We start from the raw sequence: 20,768 nt of genomic DNA, 5'->3' as shown, positions 1-20,768 counted from the left end.
AAAGCCATTGATATCTCTTTCTTTTTTTTTTGTAAATCTTCATTTTTCTCCAATTTTATTCATATGATTATCTAAGATAATGATTTAGATAAATTTATATGTTTTCTATTGTGATTGCCTTCATTAACATGCCAATCAATTTTTCAGATTTATTTAGTTTTTTTTTCAAAAGTAATTCATTTTTAGCTAACTGTCTCAGATAAAGAAATATTTAACAAAACATTCTTTATCATTTGGTTCAAATTCAAATCAATTGGTTGTCTTTTTTTTCATTCTCATCGCTCGTTCAGTTTTTGTCTTGCTTGCTTTGACTCAGAGGATTTTGTCCGATCGAACAAGTTGTTCTCTTAGTCTTCCATTAGTGGGTCCTCCTTCGTTGTACTCTATTTTATTTATTTATTTCAGAGCTTAGTTTCAATTTAAATCTAAACCACAGCACGGAATAGAATCACACAAATTCGAGAAAACTGGAACAATAAATACAAACATAAACGCAACAAAGAAAATTCATAAAAGCACATAATAATTTAACGTGGAAAAATATGAGAATGGGAAAAAATTAAGAAGCCACGTCACCAATAAATTTTCACTATGAATTCAAAAAGTTTATAGAGAACATACTCAAATTTACTCTCTAAAATTAAGAAAATTTACAACACTTCTCTCCAAACCCTCTCTCTTGATCCGATAAGAGAAACACACTTGAAATTTTTCTCTCTGACATTTCTCTCCATTGGGCAAATGTAGAAGAGAACGCAAGCAGGAACTTCTTCTCTAAAACTTGCACACTTCACCACTTAAAAAATGTTGACCAACCACATCAGGCTCGAAAGCGCCCGAAATTGGGCGCCTTAGTGCTGTGGCTCAGGAAGCAAACTGAGCGTTCGAGAGATCGGTGCAAGAGCGCCCAAACTTGGGCGGAGGAACACCCTAACTGGGAATTGGAGCACCAGGCGCTCAGGATCTCCTGTCTGCTCGTTGTGGCGTACCAAATCAGGCTTTACACTATAACAATATCTTTTTTGAAGACTGATTGCGCCCAACATATGTCATCCTTATCTGCATATCCATTTGTATCACATTCATAGTCACGAACCATAGTGTGGCCCACCCCCGATTTAAATCCAACTGAAACCAAGCATAGCTTCAGTTTCTCAATTATCACCCCCTCCATCAACGTTTCCGTAGGATTCTAATAAAATCATCCTCATTGTGCACTAGCCTAAAACGATAAATAATGTTTTATTTATTCAACAAAATATACGAGTTTATTTAACAACCAACCAAATAACTTGCATAAATTAACATATAATGTGTCTAATTTATGCTACAATTAAAGTACCTAAACACCTTAAATATTAAAAACTAAACAACCCTCAAGTAATTTCTTAGCTTACAACTTACACATAATAATACTGATTGCATGCAAATAATTAGTCATATGGCACTTGAATGCCAAATTTTAATCATACTTTGATTGTATTTTATTTACCATAAAAAAATGGACAAGTGACCTTTCTTTTATATTTAGTCAATATTATCAAAATAACTATTATTTTGTACTAAGAAGTTTATAGCTATATAGAGTGAATTTTATTTTTAACATTGCATATGATCCACACATACACGAATAAAAGAAACTAGTAAGATACCTGGTCTGACTAAAATACTCTTAGTGAGAGGTGATGAGCATTAACATTGATTTATGATCAGTACATGTGGCTCACGGAAAAAGTCATTAATTTTAGTGAATAAGGAGCAAAGATAGTCAAGTACTTGTATACATAAACATGCACCGACTGAAAACAATGACAATTAGGCGACTACTAATTAAGATGATACGATCAGATGATGGTAATTACTAACCGTGATCGTCAGCATCAATCGATGGGTATTGTTTTGAGATTCTTCAATTTCCTTAGCTTTGTCTAAGTCAAGCTGCCCATAATTTAACATATTTTAATAATATTGGGACTAAGTGATATTGAACATGTTAGATTTCTCTACAAAGATGCTTATTTTGATTGAAAGAACCAAATATTTAGAGATTATTCGATCATTCAAAGCTTAATTTAGAATCATTTGGACTTGGATCAAGACAGTTTAGGATTGTTGGATTCATCTCACCAAATTGCTTATTTTATTTGAGCTTGTGACAAAAGAGTTCATAAGGCCTCTAAGTTTATTTTTATTCATATATTTGTGTCAAGATCCATTAGTTAATCAATGAAATATCTCATGATACATCAAGCATATTATAATATATGTTTTAAAAATGTCCTCAAATGAAGTATCTTCTTGCTCATCTTTTATTTAAACCCAATTATTTGCACATGTCATGCTAACTATCATGTGCAAATAACGATTAACATAAAATTTATATGAGCACAACAAGTGAAATAAACATTTCATATAAGATGGTCTGCATGTAAAAATTAAAGTTCAAGGGTTATATATGTAAATATATGGGAATTGAGGAGTATGTATGCAAAAATCTTCCTATAATAAAATATTAATAAAAAATTAAATTGCATTTATCTTAAAATATATTAATAACTTTGATATCCACCTTAATTTAAAAATGGACTAGAAAATAAAAAATTAAAAAATTTTTTCTATAAAAAAATATGCATATTAAAAAAAGAGGCATTTACATACATACCGCCAAATTCTTATTTATTTACATACGTGACGCCTAAACTTTACTTAGGTTTATACCACCTAAATATTTAAAAACACATCCAAAATACTAACATTTTAACTTTCAAAAAGTTAAATACATTTTTTTTCAAACATAGTGTAAGAATCGAATTCTTCTTATCTTTTACTCCTCTAGGCGGTTTTGTTCGAGTATGTAAGAACCGAATAATGTAAGAAGAGAGGAATAAAAAATAAGGATATACGATAAAAAATAGATAAATAAATTTTAAAAAGAAACATAGAAGGATTATATAAGAGAAATCATCGTGTGATAGGTTGAAAATGTACATCCGAACAAAATCAGATCAAAATACCTCAAAAACCACTGATAACTAGATAATCAAAAAGAACATTTTTATTTTGGGATCAAGAGTCTCCCAAAAGAATGTATCCCTTTGGTTAAGTGATTACACCATCATGAACCTGGATAATAGACCATCAATGGATGATTATTTAGTATGGGAAGGCTTCGGATGCTTTCAAAGTTTGTGCTAATTTACAAGACGAGAGTGGATTTCTCACATCCCAAATGAGTAGCAGTTCATCGACATCAAAACCCACGAAATAACCAAAATCATCCCAACAATGATATCAATATGCATCAGAGCTCATCTAACCATAAGGCGGATGGTGAATCACTGTATCCCAAACGGCGGCAGCTTATCGATAATTGATTCATTAAGATGACATCAATGACGTCAAAGGAGCAGTAGGGCTCAAACGGGCTTAGCAAGAGGAATGATAGAGTGATCGTAAAAGGTAGAGGTCGTCGGTTCAAGGTACTATAGACCCATCATCCCATAGTACTAGGACCTTAAGTCTGCCTGATCATGAAGATAGTCAATCCAAGACGTCCAGAGGTCTCCGGTCAGCAATGCTTGAATTGCATCATCTATGAGCAACCTCGGTAGCCCTAAGGTCAAAAAAAAGAAACTTTAATCCTATGACCTACAAGGTGGAGCTCAATATATGACACTCGCACTCATTAAACGGGTGTCAAAGTTTCCTCAGGAAAGAAAGGAAAAGGTTCAATTAAAAAGTTATAAATACTCTCTAGAAAGGATTTATGTTCCGTCTGGGTCGGGGCAACATCTAACACTCTATAGACAATCACCTAATTATAAAACTTATGTTGGGTTAGTCGGATTGAAGAAACATGGGACTTCTTCTCGAGACATGCAAAATGATGTGGTTATCTATTCATAAGTGTGGAGACCCTATTAAGTATGATTCGGTATAGAGACATGCACACAAATCATTTTAAGATCGGCCCGAAGGCCATGCAGAAAAATAAAGTATAAGTTTTAGAAGTCCTAAATATTTTAACCATGAATCTTAATTAATCGTAATCTCTTATTATTAAGAATTTGTTGAAAGTTTAAAATTTTAGGATCCTTAATGAGCCTAGTTGATTTGCATGATTCACAGACAAAACTCAAGAAAAAAAAAGTCGATCCAGACAGATAAGCATGCAAGAAACCAGGGAAAACAAACCCAACATGGAATAATAAACGGTCAGTGTAGTTGTGTCAGCAACATATTCTAGAAAGAAAAAGAGCACCGAGACTCCACATATACATGCTCGGTCTTAATTTTATAAAAGAATATAAAATGTGGAATTAAGATATGAGCTAGTCCCCCGCTACAAGATTCCCAAGCCAAATAGCTCGAAACCAACGCTTGTATATTATTTCCACTACAATACTCTCCTAAGGACTCTAAAAGTACATTAGGAAAAGTAAAGGAGTCAGCCTGCACAAAAACATGTCAGTGGGAAAAGGTAACAAGAATGCAACATATCTAGGTCATGCCTTATTGGGGAGTTAAGCAACACTTGCAGAAAATGGTTAGTAATAATCACTATGTTGCGTCCACTTTTATTGTGCATGTGTGTGTGCATATATATGACAGACCCCCTGTAAAAGACTGTCATAATATACTACAATGCATATCAAAACATGCATAGAAGCACATCCAAAAAAACACAAAAGTGACTGATGGCTAGAGCAAATAAGCCTACAAAGTATAATAGCCGTAGGCGTCGAAAAAGGCTATCCCTAATCCTAGCCTAGCAAACAGTCTACCGAGAAGTGTCCTAATTAACATATAAGTACTCAGGGTAAAGTCTCTGAGTATGTATGACTTTGAAAGGGTCACCAAATGATTTTTAAGATTTTAGTAATTTCAACATCTAAGGGATCTAGCAAACGTTACCTATGATTACTTTTTAAAAATGTTGGACTTATACATGGTCTAGCTTGCTATTTGAATAGTTTTAAAATTAAGATGAATATAATAAATAGTAAAATAATTTTCTTATTATAAAATAAGGTCATTAAATGCAGACCCTTAACATGCTAGGAGACATAAGTTAGATCCATTGGATCCTTAGCACAATTATACTTACATCAATACCGATGCTTTGACTCGCATTGCTCCTCGAGATCTACTCGTCGAACAATCTCGTTAAAGCATCGCGATCAACACAGAGTCGCTCACTTACCAAGTCTGTCTCGTTACCAAGTATGTAGACAAATGCAAATGAAAGCAAGCATCATACAAGGTTCAACACCTTGGTTACTCCGACGGTGTAAAAGCAAATACGATATAAGGTGATCAAGCAACATGTAAGATATTTCGTTAACTGTCAAACTAATAAAAGTGTCTCGTTGCCATCTCGAGGAAAGTAACTGATGTTTATTGGAGGATAAACACACTGTTCTTAGTTAGAGACATTATACATTGTTAATTGTAGTAGAACCACATCTATTGTTTACATTTTGTCGGACATGCCCTTGCTACTTCAATTATGATGTTTCACTTGTTACAGACTTATTTTATTGTTAATGCTGAAATTACTATTTATCTGCCTTAAGTTATTGCTACGTATTTGAATAATCCCGTAGCTATACTGTTTTCCTTTCTTTGCATTTTATGAACTTGCTGTTGATTCATGTCATATCCCAAGCCTGCATAAATTATTACTGGAAATAACTTGGTATTGTTGTGTGTGATGGTGTGTAGGTCGGTTGAAGCCCTTTGGATTTTGGCTAGCAGGGCTGATGAGCCCACAAAGTGACGACTGTACAGGAAATTCTAGAGTTTTCTTGGGTTAGTATTTGACTTTCACGATTTCATGGTGTCTATTAAAACCGACTATATAAATATAAATGAAAATATAATAAAAAGAAACCTGATGGAAAATGTCTGCACATTTTCATATGGGATGCATAATTGATATAATTGATATTTACCCCTCTTGTTGGTCTTACAATATTACATACACATAGTGATTTTTTCTTACTTGTTGTCCATACTGCATTCTCCATTCTCTTACCGTTTATGCATTAATAGGTAGCTATTATTTACCGAGTTTGTCAAATTCATTTTTAATTATTGCATAACAGGTTCCATTCAGTCACTAGTATGACCGTCTTCACAGGAGCCATATTTTCAATTTTAATTTTTCAGTTTTGGTATTTTCCTTAGTTTTTTTTACCAGCTATTGTATTTTTGTTGGGTCTCGATAGTTGCTATATGTTAGCATTTCAATTTTGATTCAACTAGTTTCTATTATTAAGTCCTGCTTTATCTTTGAACTTTTCAGTATTAATAAAAGTTGTTCTTTTCTTTTATTTGCAATGCAAGTTTTACTTTAAAAAATACAAAATAGATTCAAATCATATTTCTCCACGCCCTGCGTTGCCAGGGTGTTCTGCCTTCCAGACCCAGGGTGTGATAAATAAATTATCATGTATGTAAAATTTGAAGTTTAGGTGTTATATGGTAAATACATAGGAATTGAGTGGTGTGCATGCAAGTCATACATAAAACCTAAAACATTACTATTTACAAATACTAGCACATATGTGATATTTTTGAACAATCAAACTGAAGTATTTACGCACACCACAATCAAACCATTGATTATTTGATAAAAATGAAAAACACCACAATCAAACCATTGATTATTTGATAGAAATGAAAAATATAAGTGAGGGTTAAAATTTTATCGTGAATTTTGATATTTGAGTGAGCAATTGAAAAATGAATAAAAAAGGACAAGTTAGATTTGCGAATAACAATTTTCGATTGATCTACCCCCTTATCCATATAAATAAAAAATGCAAAAGAGAAAGAGTGAAAGAGTAATTATCTATTTTGCATGCAACACCCCCACATCAAACCACAACCACTAGATTTGTTGTTTTTCAAATTTGCATGCATGAGTTGTGCAAAACACTATAATTCTTGGGACACGAGTGAAAGAAAAATAAGAAAAGGCACAAGTAAAACACTAAAACTACAACACAGCGCTCTCTCCCTTACCGTCTGGGCATCTCCGCCATCATCCTCACCTCCTCATCTCTCTCTCTCTCATTTCGATCCTCTTTCTCTTCCGAGCTCCTTCCATTACTCTCTATCCATCTTGATTATCGAGGAACTCTACTCTTGCGGCGAAACCCTAAGGCCGTCTATCTCTTTCTCACTTGTCTTCAAAGAGTTCTGGAGAAGTCTGCTGCTGCTTTGCCTCCCTGTAATGCTAGGCATCGTTGTCACGTCGCTGGAAGATCGGTGTACGAGTAGTGCTGAGACTTGAGCATTCGATCGTAAGGGGGTCGATCCTTCTGGTTATGGACACCGATCCTTGTGTTTCTGATGTTTTTGCTTTGTTTTCTTGTCGATCTTGCTCTTTAAGGTGCTATCTAGTTGTGCTTTTTTTGGGGTTATTGTTGTTCTTGCTGCGTTTATTTTCTTTAATGGGTTGACGATAGTGCTTTCTTCTGAATATTGCTGGGTTTTAAGCTGGTGTTGGCAGAGATAGACGATGTTTTGTGGGGAAAGTTTCTGCTTTGGTCGGTTCTTGGAGGTGGATGGTGCGAAGGTGGAGGAAGGTGAGGGATGATCGGTTTGTGATCTTCATCTGATGGTGTCTGATATGTTTGGAGGATGGTGTTTCTTATGGTTCCTTCGTATTTGGGTTACTTATGAAGTTGAGATGTGGGGATTGGGGTTGTAGGGATGATTTTATCACTTTTTTTAGTCGTGATTCTTGTAGATGGTCGCTGATGTTTGCTTTAAGGAGAAAGGAGGGAAATTTGATGCCAAAATCTACATCGGACTGTTAATTTTTGCTACATTTGATTGATTCAAACACATGTACTCCGTGATATCGAAAAACAGGCCACTTTTATTGTCATTGTTTAGGAGAATCATCAGTCTCATTTAAAATATAGGCTATCACTTTGATTTTTGCTGTTTATTGATCTATCTATTGTTGATTTAAGAGATTAATCTTCTTTACTTTTTATTTTTTTTGTATCGTTCTTGTGTTGCTTTTTTACGATGGAATGAAATGCCTTCCTTTTATTGTGTAGAAGATTGGTTATTTGTTTCCCTTTAATCTGAATATTCTTTTCTGCGAGATGGAAACTGGAGTTCTCATTGTTTATTCCTAAACCAATTTTATTTTTTTCTTTGATTTCTTTTATCTTTCCAGGACCTTTTTGTTATTTGGTGATTTATTCATTCATTAACTGATTGCTTTATATTATTGTTATTGTCCATCATACAGGGAGATTGGAAAGGATTGCTGGGAATTTAATGCTGGTGTGATTTGCATGGGGAAATAATGCCAGAGCTTCGAAGTGGAGCCAGGCAAGCTAGGTTGAAGTCCAAGAAAGCTGAAGATATTCCAATTCAACCCCAGCCCTTTGAGCAAGCTGAAAATTGGGTTTTACCTGCTCCCAATAGAACAGGAAGGAGAAGTGTTGGAAGAGGAAGGGGCTCCAATGCTGCAGCAGTAGTCAAGGGACCTTCAGCTGCACCTGTCAGGCCAGGAGTTGGTGGTAGGGGCAGAGGTATCAGGCTAATAGACCTAGATCCAGATCAGCCTTGTGAGGTTTTTCCACGAGGTGCTGTGGGCGGAGCTGTTGGTGCTGCCCAAGAGCTTGCGTTGAACCAAGCTGTAGAAGGAGTTGCTGAAAAAGATTTTGTGATGGAAGGTGGAAGCGCTGATAAATTGGTGGGGGCTGAAGATGAATCCACTGCAGCTCCTGTGCCTGAGCGAGTATGCTTTCTTTGTACTTATGTTATTTTATCTTTTTTCTTGTACGTTGGAATGGAAGTTAAAGGGGATAGAGCTTAATTTGATTGATGATATCTTAATCTGCCCCCAAATAGTTGGAATGAGGCTAATGATGATGACGATTTGCCTTTGTCTTTTCGATTAAAAATACTGGTGCATAAAATAGTATTAAAATTGTTAGAGGGCCTTTGATTTAGTGCTGAACTAGCTGTGATTATATTGATTGGTTAAATGATAAATGAGTCCTCTAAACTGCTGTTCTTATGTTCCATTTGATTGTTCAGTATCAATTATAATAATAGAAGAAAATTTTTAAATGTTTATGGTGATTCAGAACATAGTATGTCATAAATTGATATTTTCGTAAGTTTTATTTTTTTCTTCTTCTGCAGGTACAAGTTGGGAACTCTCCAGTATACAAAATAGAAAGGAAGTTGGGCAAAGGAGGATTTGGCCAGGTTTATGTTGGTCGAAGAATATCTGGTGGGATAGAAAGAACAGGACCAGATGCCTTTGAGGTGAATTTTCAAAGTATAAAGACATTATTAAATCTATTTTTTTTGTAATTTGTAGCTTTTAATATGTTTTTTTTTTCATCAATTATAGGTAGCCTTGAAGTTTGAGCATCGTAATAGTAAAGGCTGCAGTTTTGGCCCTCCATATGAGTGGCAAGTCTATAAGTAAGTATTCATTTCTAAGTCCAACAAGAATTCTAAAATTTATAGTTTATTATTTATTCCTCATCTGTTGTTTTGTTGTTTGAAGTAATCTCAATGGATGTTATGGCATACCATGGGTTCATTATAAGGGCCGTCAAGGAGATTACTATATTTTGGTAAGTGCACAAACTATTTTATTAACAGTAATAACTTCATGCAATTATAGTTTAATGAGCGAAAATATTCAATTTTTGTCAGGTTATGGATATGCTTGGGCCTAGTCTCTGGGATGTGTGGAACTCCGTTGGCCAAGCGTAAGAAGCATGCTAATATTTAGGGGCATTTACACGTGCACCACCCAATTCCTATCTATTTACATATCTAACACCCAAATTTTCATATTACAAAAAAAAGAAATACCACTATTTATTACTTTTTAAAAGTGAAACACACCTTCCCATAAGTATCCATTCTAAGGTGCATTGCTCAGACAATTTATTTACTTCTTCGTGGAACAGGATGTCACCAAATATGGTTGCTTGCATTGCTGTTGAAGCCGTATCCATCCTCGAGAAACTTCACCAGAAAGGGTATGATTTGGTTTTTGACTGAATTTGTTATACTTTTAGTCATTCTGATGTTAGTCTCTTCTTTCTCTGACATTTTTTTCTATGATTAGGTTTGTACATGGAGATGTCAAACCAGAGAACTTTTTGCTTGGCCAACCTGGAACAGCTGATGAGAAGAAGCTTTTTCTTATTGACCTTGGTTTGGGTGTGTTCTTTTAAGTCCTTTCCTTTTCTAACTATTTTCCTTGCACATTTTTTGAAATTTTATTATTGCTCTCTTGGTTGTTTTGATTATTTTGATGGGTGCTTTTTATTGGATGTGTTTTAATTTATGATTGTAAATTATACTTGTAGCATCAAAATGGAAGGAAACATCATCTGGCCAGCATGTTGAGTATGATCAAAAGCCAGATGTTTTCAGGTTCACAGATATGCGCTATTTGGATTTGCATCAATGATTCCCTTTAAAATTTAGTGCTTTTTCATTACTTTCATACTTCGTCTTAATTCATTCTTTCCTGCAGGGGGACAATAAGATATGCAAGTGTTCATGCCCATTTAGGTCGCACAGGAAGTAGGAGGGATGATCTAGAGTCTTTGGCCTACACACTGATATTCCTCATCAGGGGAAGGTTACCCTGGCAAGGTTATCAGGTATAATTTCATAATTTGTTACAATCATATATTGTATTTGTTCTACACCTCTAGCTTCACTATTTTAAATTTTGATATCGTATTTACTTGTTCAAATACCATACCTTACAGGGAGACAACAAGAGTTTTCTTGTTTGTAAGAAGAAGATGGCAACCTCTCCTGAGCTTTTATGTTGCTTTTGTCCATCTCCGTTTAAGCAGTTCCTCGAGATGGTGACTAATATGAAGTTTGATGAAGAGCCAAACTATGCAAAACTTATTTCTCTTTTTGAAGGTTTGATCGAACCATGTGTTCCACTGAGGCCAATCCGAATTGATGGAGCCTTAAAGGTTTTTAGATTAGACAACTATAGCTAGTGACTATTTGTATATTATCATTCGTTTGATTCATCTTTTTCTGTTTGAAACTTAACTGGATTTGAATTTTATCCTTTATATTTTATTACTCATTAGAGTTTTGATGCTGCATTATTAGGTTGGACAAAAACGGGGCAGGTTGCTGGTAAATCTTGAAGAGGATGACCAGCCAAAGAAGAAAATACGATTAGGAAGTCCAGCAACCCAGTGGATTTCAGTTTATAATGCAAGGAGACCCATGAAGCAGAGGTATATTTTAATTGACTTCTGGTGCCAGTGTATTCATGTGGTATTAATTACTTCTATAAACTTTATGAGGCCTTTCTTGTGTTTAGATTTACTTAACTATTTTGCGTGGCTGCTGCTTTTTGTTGTGAAGTTCTCATTACTCTTCAGTTTCTCTCTTAGCTTTGTTTTTCATTGTTTTCTATGTAAAATCTTTGGGGGTGGAGGGGATTTGTTTGGTTGGGTGGGGTTTGTGACCCTTCTTCCTTGCACCGGAGCACCTACACAGAACTTGCCATGTTCTTAGCTGGGGCAGTAGGCACCATCATGGTTACATGGCTCCATAGAAAAGGAAGGGGAAAAGGTAGTGGATACATGAATGAGCAAGACATGGCTTCGTAATTTATGTTCATTTTATGTGCTAGTGCACAATTTGACGGGATTTTCTGTGTCTTTTTGCAATTTATTGAGTACTTAACTTCCAGGGCTTAGCTTGGATTTTTTTTTTCTGATGAATTTTGCAATTAAAGAGGTTAGCCCCACAAATTGGCCTACCTGAGGCAGCTGTTGTAATTTGTAAGTTAATAAGCTTCAGAGCTCAAAAGCAGTAATTTCATGCTGTTCGTACGAGGGAAGTATCTTTTAAGTTTTCTGTTAAGATATTTGTGATACTTCCCACTCAGGAAATAGCTGTTATTTTACTATGAATTTTTAGTACTTTTAGGTACTTGAATGGTTACTGATAGTTTTAAACTAGAGGCAGCCATGTGACTGGAACCTTGTAGGTCAAAAACATCCAAATTTTCCATTCCACATTATTGTTCCCTACTTGATCTTACACATTTTTGCTCACCACTTGATCTTATGGCGAATAAGAAAACTAATTTGTGATAGCCATCTCTCCTTGTTGTATACTTCAATGATTGAGATCAAGTAGTAATGCGACAATTGCTGTTTTGACTTTTGGTAGTAGATAATCTCCAGTTTACAGGCATATTAACTAGTTCAGTAACCATGCCATAATTTGCATTGAACAATGAATGTAGTATGAAATATCCTAATTTCCTCATCTCCTGTATTCGGTTTATTTTGTGTACGAGTCATGGTTAAATATATAAAACATTATTAGCAATTCAAACAGTTTTTACATGATCGTGTTATTTTGTCAGCAAATGGTAGAGTTCTGCCAAATTATGAAATTTCCAATTATTGAAACATTCTATGTATGCTGTAATATGCATTAACAAAATATGTGCATTTCGATTTAGGTAATACTTAGTCACTGATATTCATACTTTATTAATTTGGATTATCTTTCTCATATGAGAATTATTTGTCATGCTAGTGGCTTACGTGTTTCTACTAATTATGAAACACATTTTTAAGAGGTTAGGTATGATGGAAATGAGATATCATGTCTTCGGTAGTGTTTTTGAAAATTGCACATCTTGTTTTTGGAATTTCTACTAATTATGAAACACATTTTTAAGAGGTTAGGTATGTTGGAAATGAGATATCATGTCTTTGGTAGTGTTTTTGAAAATTGCACATCTTGTTTTTGGAATTTGCATATGTTCAATAAATCAATAATTTAGCTGAATGTTGCGTTCGGCCTATTTATACGTGATAGATTGTTGAGATATTTATGGCACGGAGATGAAATTTAGATTTGCCAAATGCATTGTTATAATATTAATTTTATGCAACTTTGGTTTAATTTTAATCTTTTGCTTTTTGGTTATGGTTTGCTTGCGTTTCATAGGTATTGTTTTGAGCACTTTAAATAAACTAAAATCTGATATTTATATATGCTGCTATCTCAAATTGATGCTATTTATGTTCTTCTCTTATTACATAGGTATCACTACAATGTTGCTGATGCAAGGCTTCATCAACATGTAGAAAAGGGTAATGAAGACGGCCTCCATATAAGCTGCGTGGCTTCTGCTGCAAATCTCTGGGCACTTATCATGGACGCAGGAACGGGTTTCTGTTCCCAGGTTTATGAATTGTCACCTGTGTTCCTGCATAAGGTACGACTTCATCAGATGTTTCCACTACCATCCTTCACCATTTGGGCTATGGCTCTACCAAGTGTCCTTCTCCATTGATTTCTTTTAAGCACTACATAAGCTGCTAACTCTTGCCGTGCACAAGTCTTTTGCATGATATTTAGCAATTTTATATTTTGCTCATGAAATATCAGGGAGTTATGTAAATTTATTCACTTTTGATTTTTTGTTTTTTTTTTGGGTCTTTTAAGGATTGGATCATGGAACAATGGGAGAAGAATTATTATATCAGTGCAATTGCTGGTTCAAATAATGGTAGTTCATTGGTCGTTATGTCCAAAGGTTTGTTCAGATTTATTATCATAATTTCTCATTTACATATCTAGACTCAACTACTATGTTTTGCCAGATATTAGTTTCATATGCTGTTCATTATGTTTCTCATTGGCTTCTGTTATTATATTTTTGTAATTCTGGGAGGGTTTATCATTATCCTGTTAAATTTTATGATGATGGAGTTGTTTAGTTTTGCTATTATGTGTCATTTTAAGGTAATCATGATGATTGATTGTCTTGACATTCTTATTTTAACCATTCATTCAGAGACTCTGTATTATATACTTGTGTAGAACAAATGATACAGAAATTATTTATTGTTTTTTTTTAATTTGCTTCAGTATATAACTACTTGTAGCAAAGCTCGTCTGAGATGAAGTTTGGTTGCCATAATGATGCTTTAACTTGAATTGAATGTCCTGTGATTTTTTTCTGTCAATGTTTTAATATCTTTCGATATTTTATACTGGACAAGATTAACTGACAGAACTACTAAACTGGAGAGAGGTAAAGATTTTGATTCTCTTAAAATACACTATTGTACAGTGAGATTATCTGTTTTTCTACAGATTTTGACCTCACAAGAACAGCTACTGAATTTCTAATCCTCTTTGGTCCCTTGGGACAATTCATACCTTTTTCTAAAATGAGTATCATACAGCTTTTGGATGTTCATAGCAAAATCACAGCTGAACTAACTTCGTCTTGATAAAGGTCCATTGAGACAATTCATACCTTTTTCTATAGGAAGCATCATACATCTTTTGCCTGTTCATAGCAAAATCACAGCTGAAGTTATTTCGGCTTGATCTAACGTCCGGATCTTTTGATTGTTGCTCTATTTCAGCCTCTATTTAAAGATATTCGACACATTATTTGTTTTATGTTTTTTTTACATGTTTTCTTATCGTTAAATAGTATTTCTTCTTATGCGTTCCTGAGTTCAATAATTGTTTGTTATTTCAGGAACACCATACACTCAACAGTCTTATAAAGTGAGCGAGTCCTTCCCTTTTAAGTGGATCAACAAGAAGTGGAAAGAAGGTTTCCATGTTACTTCCATGACTACTGCGGGCAGCCGTTGGGGCGTAGTGATGTCTAGGAACTCTGGCTTTTCGGAACAGGTAATGTAACAATTTCTTATCTAGTGCTATCATTATTTACAATATGAATTTTTTTTAATTTGTTCAATTGGTAGTCCATCAAATGCATTTTGAAAAACATGTTTTGCTTCATGATGGTTTTTGCTATGATTATTTGTTGACATGTGCTTTTAGTATGGATAAGCATCTATGCAATTTATCACCAAAAAGATTTTATTAAAGAGAAAAGTATAAAATGGCCTCCTGACTCTTTACAGAGGGTCTTTTTAATCTTAGAGCTTATATAAGTATCAATTTAAATACCAGAATTTTTTCATATGGTTTAAAATAATCCTGATACAAAATATGCCAGCTTTTCATTAAAAGAGTTTGAGAACTATTTTAACAATTTTATAAACTCGGGACTAAAATGATCCCATGTAAATAGTCAGAGGACTATTATGGCACTTTACTCTTTGATTAAACTTAGAATCTCCTCAAGGAATATTTTTGGAGGTATGCATGAAGAAAAATGATAGATGAATCAATCACAAGCATTGCACTGAGGCTGATGATGTTGATAATAACAGTAATGCTAATGCTGTAATGCTTAGTATTTCTCCTGATTAGCAGCTCTCAGTATTAAAACTAATTTGACCAACTTTATTGAATTTTATTTATTGCTTCAAAATCTAAAATTTTGCTTTGGGAGTTCTTAACTTTTGGCTTATTACCATGCATGCTTTGTTCCTTTTTTTTTTTTTTGTAGTTGTGAGCATGTTTATGATTTTTACATTATATGGTTGCTATGAAACCAGATCCTATGCTATGTTCGGGGTGTTCAATTTGTTATTTCACCAGCTTTTTAATTTTTATATGAAGTTCCTTATTTTGTAATTATTATTCCTAAATGAATCTGGGCATTTTGACATCCTGTGGTTATCATTGCATATTTTTTAATTTATTTTTGTATATTTTGACTAATGTCATCATTTGCTTGCAATAGAACAGCTTCTTTATGCGCTTATGGAGACACCCTTTTTTATTTTACCTGCTAGCTGATTTCAATCTGAAGATTCTTAGTTTGTGATTGTTGTTTGTTGAAGAGTCTGAACATCTTGACTTCCTCTGGTTATTCACTATTTGTTTATATTGTAAAATCACTTTCTAATGCAGGTTGTGGAGTTAGATTTTCTTTATCCAAGTGAAGGAATTCATCGTAGATGGGAGAATGGATATAGGATAACATCAACTGCAGCCACCTCAGATCAGGCTGCTTTTATTTTAAGCATTCCAAAACGGAAAATGTTAGATGAGACCCAAGAAACTCTTCGAACCTCTGCCTTCCCTAGCAATCATGTAAAGGTATTCACAAATTTTGAAAATTGTTTTCTGCAATGCCTCAATTATTTTTGATGCATGCAATTTCTTTTTTAAAATTTAATACTTTTTTTTTTAAGTTCAATTTCTTATACATTTGCAGAAAAATTGCTAAAAATAGTTCTATACTGGTCTCTTTTATGCTCCAGGTTTAATTTACATCTAAGTAATCATTGGTTTGAATTGCTTGTCATTGCAAGATTCATGGGATAGTTATTATCTATTATCCTTAGAAGGAAAGATAAATTAAACAAAATATTTACATACTAGTAAATATCTACAAAGTGGAATTAGGCTAACCTGATTGCGTTTTAATGGTTTTGGGTGCATCAACTATTCATAGTTAGACATACTTCACTCCTGTTGTCATACTGAATGATTTAAGATTAAAATACTTTGAATAATGCTTTAACTATAATATCTATGCAACATAACTACCTGCAAGATTTTATAGTGGGCAAAATAATGAAGTTCTATTTTTTGTTGTACCAATATACATTGCAGATGCCTAAGGATTGATATAATTTTGACATGTTCTTCCAGTCAACTTTTCATTCTACAAAGTTTGCATTATAGAACCCGATAATATCACAAGAACGTGTTCATGGGATGCCAAAGACATGTTGCGGGTGTCACTAACAGATACATTAATACACACTCTACTAATTATTTTGGATTTGCTTGAAATATAGCACAAAGGCTAGCTTCGAACATGATATCAGGTTGATTAGTTGTGAGATATAAGTTTTAACAAAGAATGCATCATCACTTAATAAAACTCTATCTACTCTTTGTGCCTAATTTGGTTGGGGCTTTATGGGATTTTTATTCATTTAAATATTTTTATATCAAATCTTTTAACAAAATGATTTATATAGTTGATTTGAGAGATAAAGTTGCCATCTTTCATCTTACCTCCTGAAGCCCAAAGAAGTTCAGGTACCAAAAAATGCATTTCGAAGTCATGCATGAAATTAAGTTTCATGAGTAGATTCAAACATCAATGTAGATCGGTGTGAAAAACATGTCTTGATTAATCTTTTGGATTAATATGGTCATCCTTACTCTGTCCTCGATATAATCCATCTCTAATATTAAACACTTGGCGTATGATAGTAACTGTTGGTTACTGCTTTGAAGTTTATAAGGTTTTATTCAATTTATAGAAATACTTAGGATGATTATATGATTTTCATAGCCTGCATGGTTGCTTTTTAAAAACATCTTGTTTTATAACCATTAATGAATGCATTTTTCAGGTCCATTTGACAAAATGTCATGCACATATTTGCATGGGATTTATCAATGTATAAAACTAGATAAACTGTTGTGATATTTGTAAAGGTGATGTTGTCTGGTTGTAAACCAGATATTGCGTTATAAAGGCTATGCCATATTGTGGTTGCAAAAGCATGTGCGAGCTTTAAACTATTCTAGGGCACTTTTGTAATTGATCAATGCCATGAATTAATTGTCAGAATTCCAGATATTAACATTGGTAAAGAAAAACTTTAAATCATAGCTCTTAGTTTCAATGGATTTGGTTCAATTTTAGTGATTTTGGATTGATTTTATTAGAAACATGCGGTTTTAAAAAATGCCTTATAATGAGAAGGAAATAATGCACGACTTATGAGGATGTTATTGTTTCCCTTTTGCCTCTTGAGAGTCCTTGGTAGATAGACTCATTTGTGGGCTTTAGATATTTAAAGAATGAAATATGATTCAAATGAAGCTTATTTTAGTTACTGAGGTTAGATGTATCTTATAAATGTTGGCCCCTATGCTTAATTGCAGAATAAGCATTGTATCGGAGAAAACGCTCAATTAAGGAGCTTTGCTTGATTTCACATTACGGGCAGGATAGGGATGATGGGGCAAATTTAGTGTTTAGTCAGACAAATGACAAAAAAGTCTCTTGGAATGAAAGAATGCACTACATCTTGGGTAAAAAATTACTCATAAATATGTAAAACTTTTTAAATTTAACTACAAAACGTGAAAACATATAGTTTTAGTGGATATTTGAATAGAATTTATGAACAGTTTGAGCTAGGTAATTTATCGTAATGTTAGGAAAATTGATATCTTGTATGGTTGTAAACTAGATATGACGATTTAAAAACAATGCTACTTTTACTCATTATCATGTATAAACAATATTAACTTTATTAAAAGCATGAAAACATGCTTTGCACTTTTAATGAATATTTGTTTGTAATTATCATTGGATGAAACTATATTATCTATTCTAGTATTAGGAAAGATGATACATGTTTGGTAGGGGTGTAAATTTGGGTCGGCTGGTCGAGTTTCGGGTCCGACCCTAATACCCCATGGTTGCATGAGGAATTTATCAACTAGTCTATAGTGTACGATTGACGCCTTAGGAGTAACATTATTCTTCATCATATTTTCTCATCTATTTAGATGGAAGGGTTGGGCTCAGTTTAGCCTTGGATAAGGTCTATGAGGTTTAGTTTGGTGAGACTCAGTATTAGTGAGACTCAGTCAAATCAACTTTAAGTGGGTCTGTACTTATGGGGGCTTGAGTTTAATTTTTTGGTTGATTTTAAGCTATGGATTAATTTTGACTAAAATTTGATTTGGGCTAAGAGGTGAAATAGTAGCCGGCCATGGATGCCCATATGTTCCAAAGCAACCCAAAAATGTGATAGGATAGGATAAATAAGATGGAATAGGTTCCCTTCAGAGATCTAATATCAATCTAGCATGGCTTTATGGCATATTAGGTTTGATTTAAGTTGATTAGGGTCAATGAAGGGTGTTAGGATTGCCCTGTAGGAGCTGCTATAGGTCGAACTACCTTCTTAATGACTTATTTGATAGGATATTGAGTTAGAGTAGGTCCAAGTCTGAGTTAACTAGAGTCTAGCCTTTGGGTGGTCTTCTGGACTCTTTTGAAGGTTGGTCTTTGAGTGGTGCAGCGTTCAAAACTTGGAAGCAGGAGGGAAGAGAAGAGAAGACGGTTTGTTAAGAAATTTGGTTTTAATTCAAGCTTTAAAATTACAGGAAAAAGAAGCATCCCCAGTCCTAACAAGTGGAATACTTATAAATACCGACTAAAAAAAGGAAAAACATGGAATACCTAAGTAAAGCTTAAATATAATTAGGACACTGTTAAGGTCTATTTATAACTAATAAATACTAAATTTAAACCTGAGGAAAGCAACTGATTTATTGAGAATGGACTAGCATGATCTCATGCAAAGAGTCATGTTGCCAAATTCTTGTTATATTCTGGATGGCTTGTGAAGTTTTAATTGAGGCCATTAAATCCTCATTAAAGTTGGTTGATATTTGTGGTTATGATTGGTTTCGTTGTTTTGGACGAACTCGGAAGAGTTTCAATATTGGTTTTGAACGTAGCTCTGTTCAAACTTTTGATTAATCATTAATGATCTAGTATAATTCTATTATTAATTCCGTCAAAATTTTTGTGCTATTGCACAAGTCTTAATTAGATAATTATTTTTGTTCCATAGCACAAATATAATATTTGAAAAATTTAAGGATAAAAAAAGTTTAAATTGAATTTCAAAACTGAAAACATAGCTTCAAAGTGCATAATGCTTGATACTGCATTCTTTGCCTAGAATGAAAATGAAGCATGTACTTTGGAGGTTTGAAGGTTGTGTTTGTTGAATTTAACTATTGTGTCTCAAAATAGTACCTTCTTTAGGGTAGTTCTTTAGAGCTTGAGTGGATGTTTCTGAACACAAACATTTATACTGGAGTTCAGCACTTAATCCAATGGTTGGATCCCTTGGGGAATCCTGTGATGTGAAACTCTATTTAGTTGTCGTACAGGTAGATTATTAGTTCTGGCACCAAGTGAGACAACCGGAAGGATGGAATGAACACTGTAGCAAGTAATGATGAAAGATGTCAAAATCAGCTTCTCAGAATTAATCATGCCATTCAAATTAGAACCTGTAGCCTAAGTTTTCATATTCTGTGCTTCTTACCAGAGTGTCAGCATTAGTGATATCATCTTGGTTCATGTTTGTGTATGATCATGAATTTTTTTCTCTAGTTGATTGGAAATGTAGCATTAGTCTTTGAAGATATATTGGTTCAGGCTTTTCTTTCTGGCTGATTAAGATCTTACTCTTGATGTTATATTCTCTAGTTCAGTACAAGAAGGGTCTGTTTGGAGTAGTTTTCTACCGTTTTACTTTTCAGAGTACCATTTTCTTAGATGTGTCTCATAAATTTTTGTGATTGAAAGCTGCTTCTGAGAATTATATCCACCGGTGTGTGGTAACTATAAAAAGCTATTGCCCGACTTAATTTAAAAAAATAAAAAACATATTTTTCAAATATTCACAGCAGTTTTTGAAGATGTCTCTGTACCTGGAGCGAGTTTACAACCTTTCTTATAAAAAGCCACAGTTGCATCAAGTTAAGCTGAAGAAAACCAATAACAGTAGATATATCACATTTCATTCCATGTGAACTCAATCCATAATATATGCTTATTGTCCTCTTATAATCGCTTTAGTGTAAATAAAAAGCTGATAATACACAATTTTATTATTTACTAACCCAAACATTGGTTTATTTTTCTTGCAGGAAAAATGGGCAAAGAATCTCTACATTGCTTCTATTTGCTACGGCCGGACTGTCTGCTGAAACTGAGACTGGATTCTTCTTCTTCTTTATTTCTAAAGGTTAGGTGGAAA

At 33.8% G+C, this 20,768-nt stretch overlaps 1 protein-coding gene across 2 annotated transcripts; it reads left to right on the top strand.

The window, feature by feature from the left end:
- Nucleotides 1-7,007: 7,007 nt before the first annotated feature.
- Nucleotides 7,008-20,768, top strand: LOC110030701 (casein kinase 1-like protein HD16). Of its 2 annotated transcripts, none has more exons than XM_020733565.1 (17): nucleotides 7,008-7,310; nucleotides 8,276-8,770; nucleotides 9,181-9,306; nucleotides 9,395-9,468; nucleotides 9,554-9,623; nucleotides 9,706-9,761; nucleotides 9,966-10,037; nucleotides 10,127-10,221; nucleotides 10,371-10,437; nucleotides 10,541-10,670; nucleotides 10,782-11,000; nucleotides 11,146-11,276; nucleotides 13,111-13,285; nucleotides 13,516-13,606; nucleotides 14,567-14,724; nucleotides 15,859-16,047; nucleotides 20,659-20,768. In XM_020733565.1, exons 2-17 carry the CDS (start codon nucleotides 8,333-8,335, stop codon nucleotides 20,716-20,718), a joined length of 2,151 nt encoding a protein of 716 aa, XP_020589224.1. In that variant the 5' UTR covers nucleotides 7,008-7,310; nucleotides 8,276-8,332; the 3' UTR covers nucleotides 20,719-20,768. The 2 variants fall into 2 exon arrangements, with proteins under 2 accessions (XP_020589224.1, XP_020589225.1); XM_020733566.1 differs by having other exon boundaries at nucleotides 7,008-7,331.

This window comes from Phalaenopsis equestris, unplaced genomic scaffold, assembly GCF_001263595.1.
Source record: "Phalaenopsis equestris unplaced genomic scaffold, ASM126359v1 Scaffold000754, whole genome shotgun sequence".
Lineage (NCBI taxonomy): Eukaryota > Viridiplantae > Streptophyta > Magnoliopsida > Asparagales > Orchidaceae > Phalaenopsis > Phalaenopsis equestris.
The sequence above is the reverse complement of the archived record's forward strand: the minus strand, read 5'-3'. Positions and strand labels throughout refer to the sequence as shown.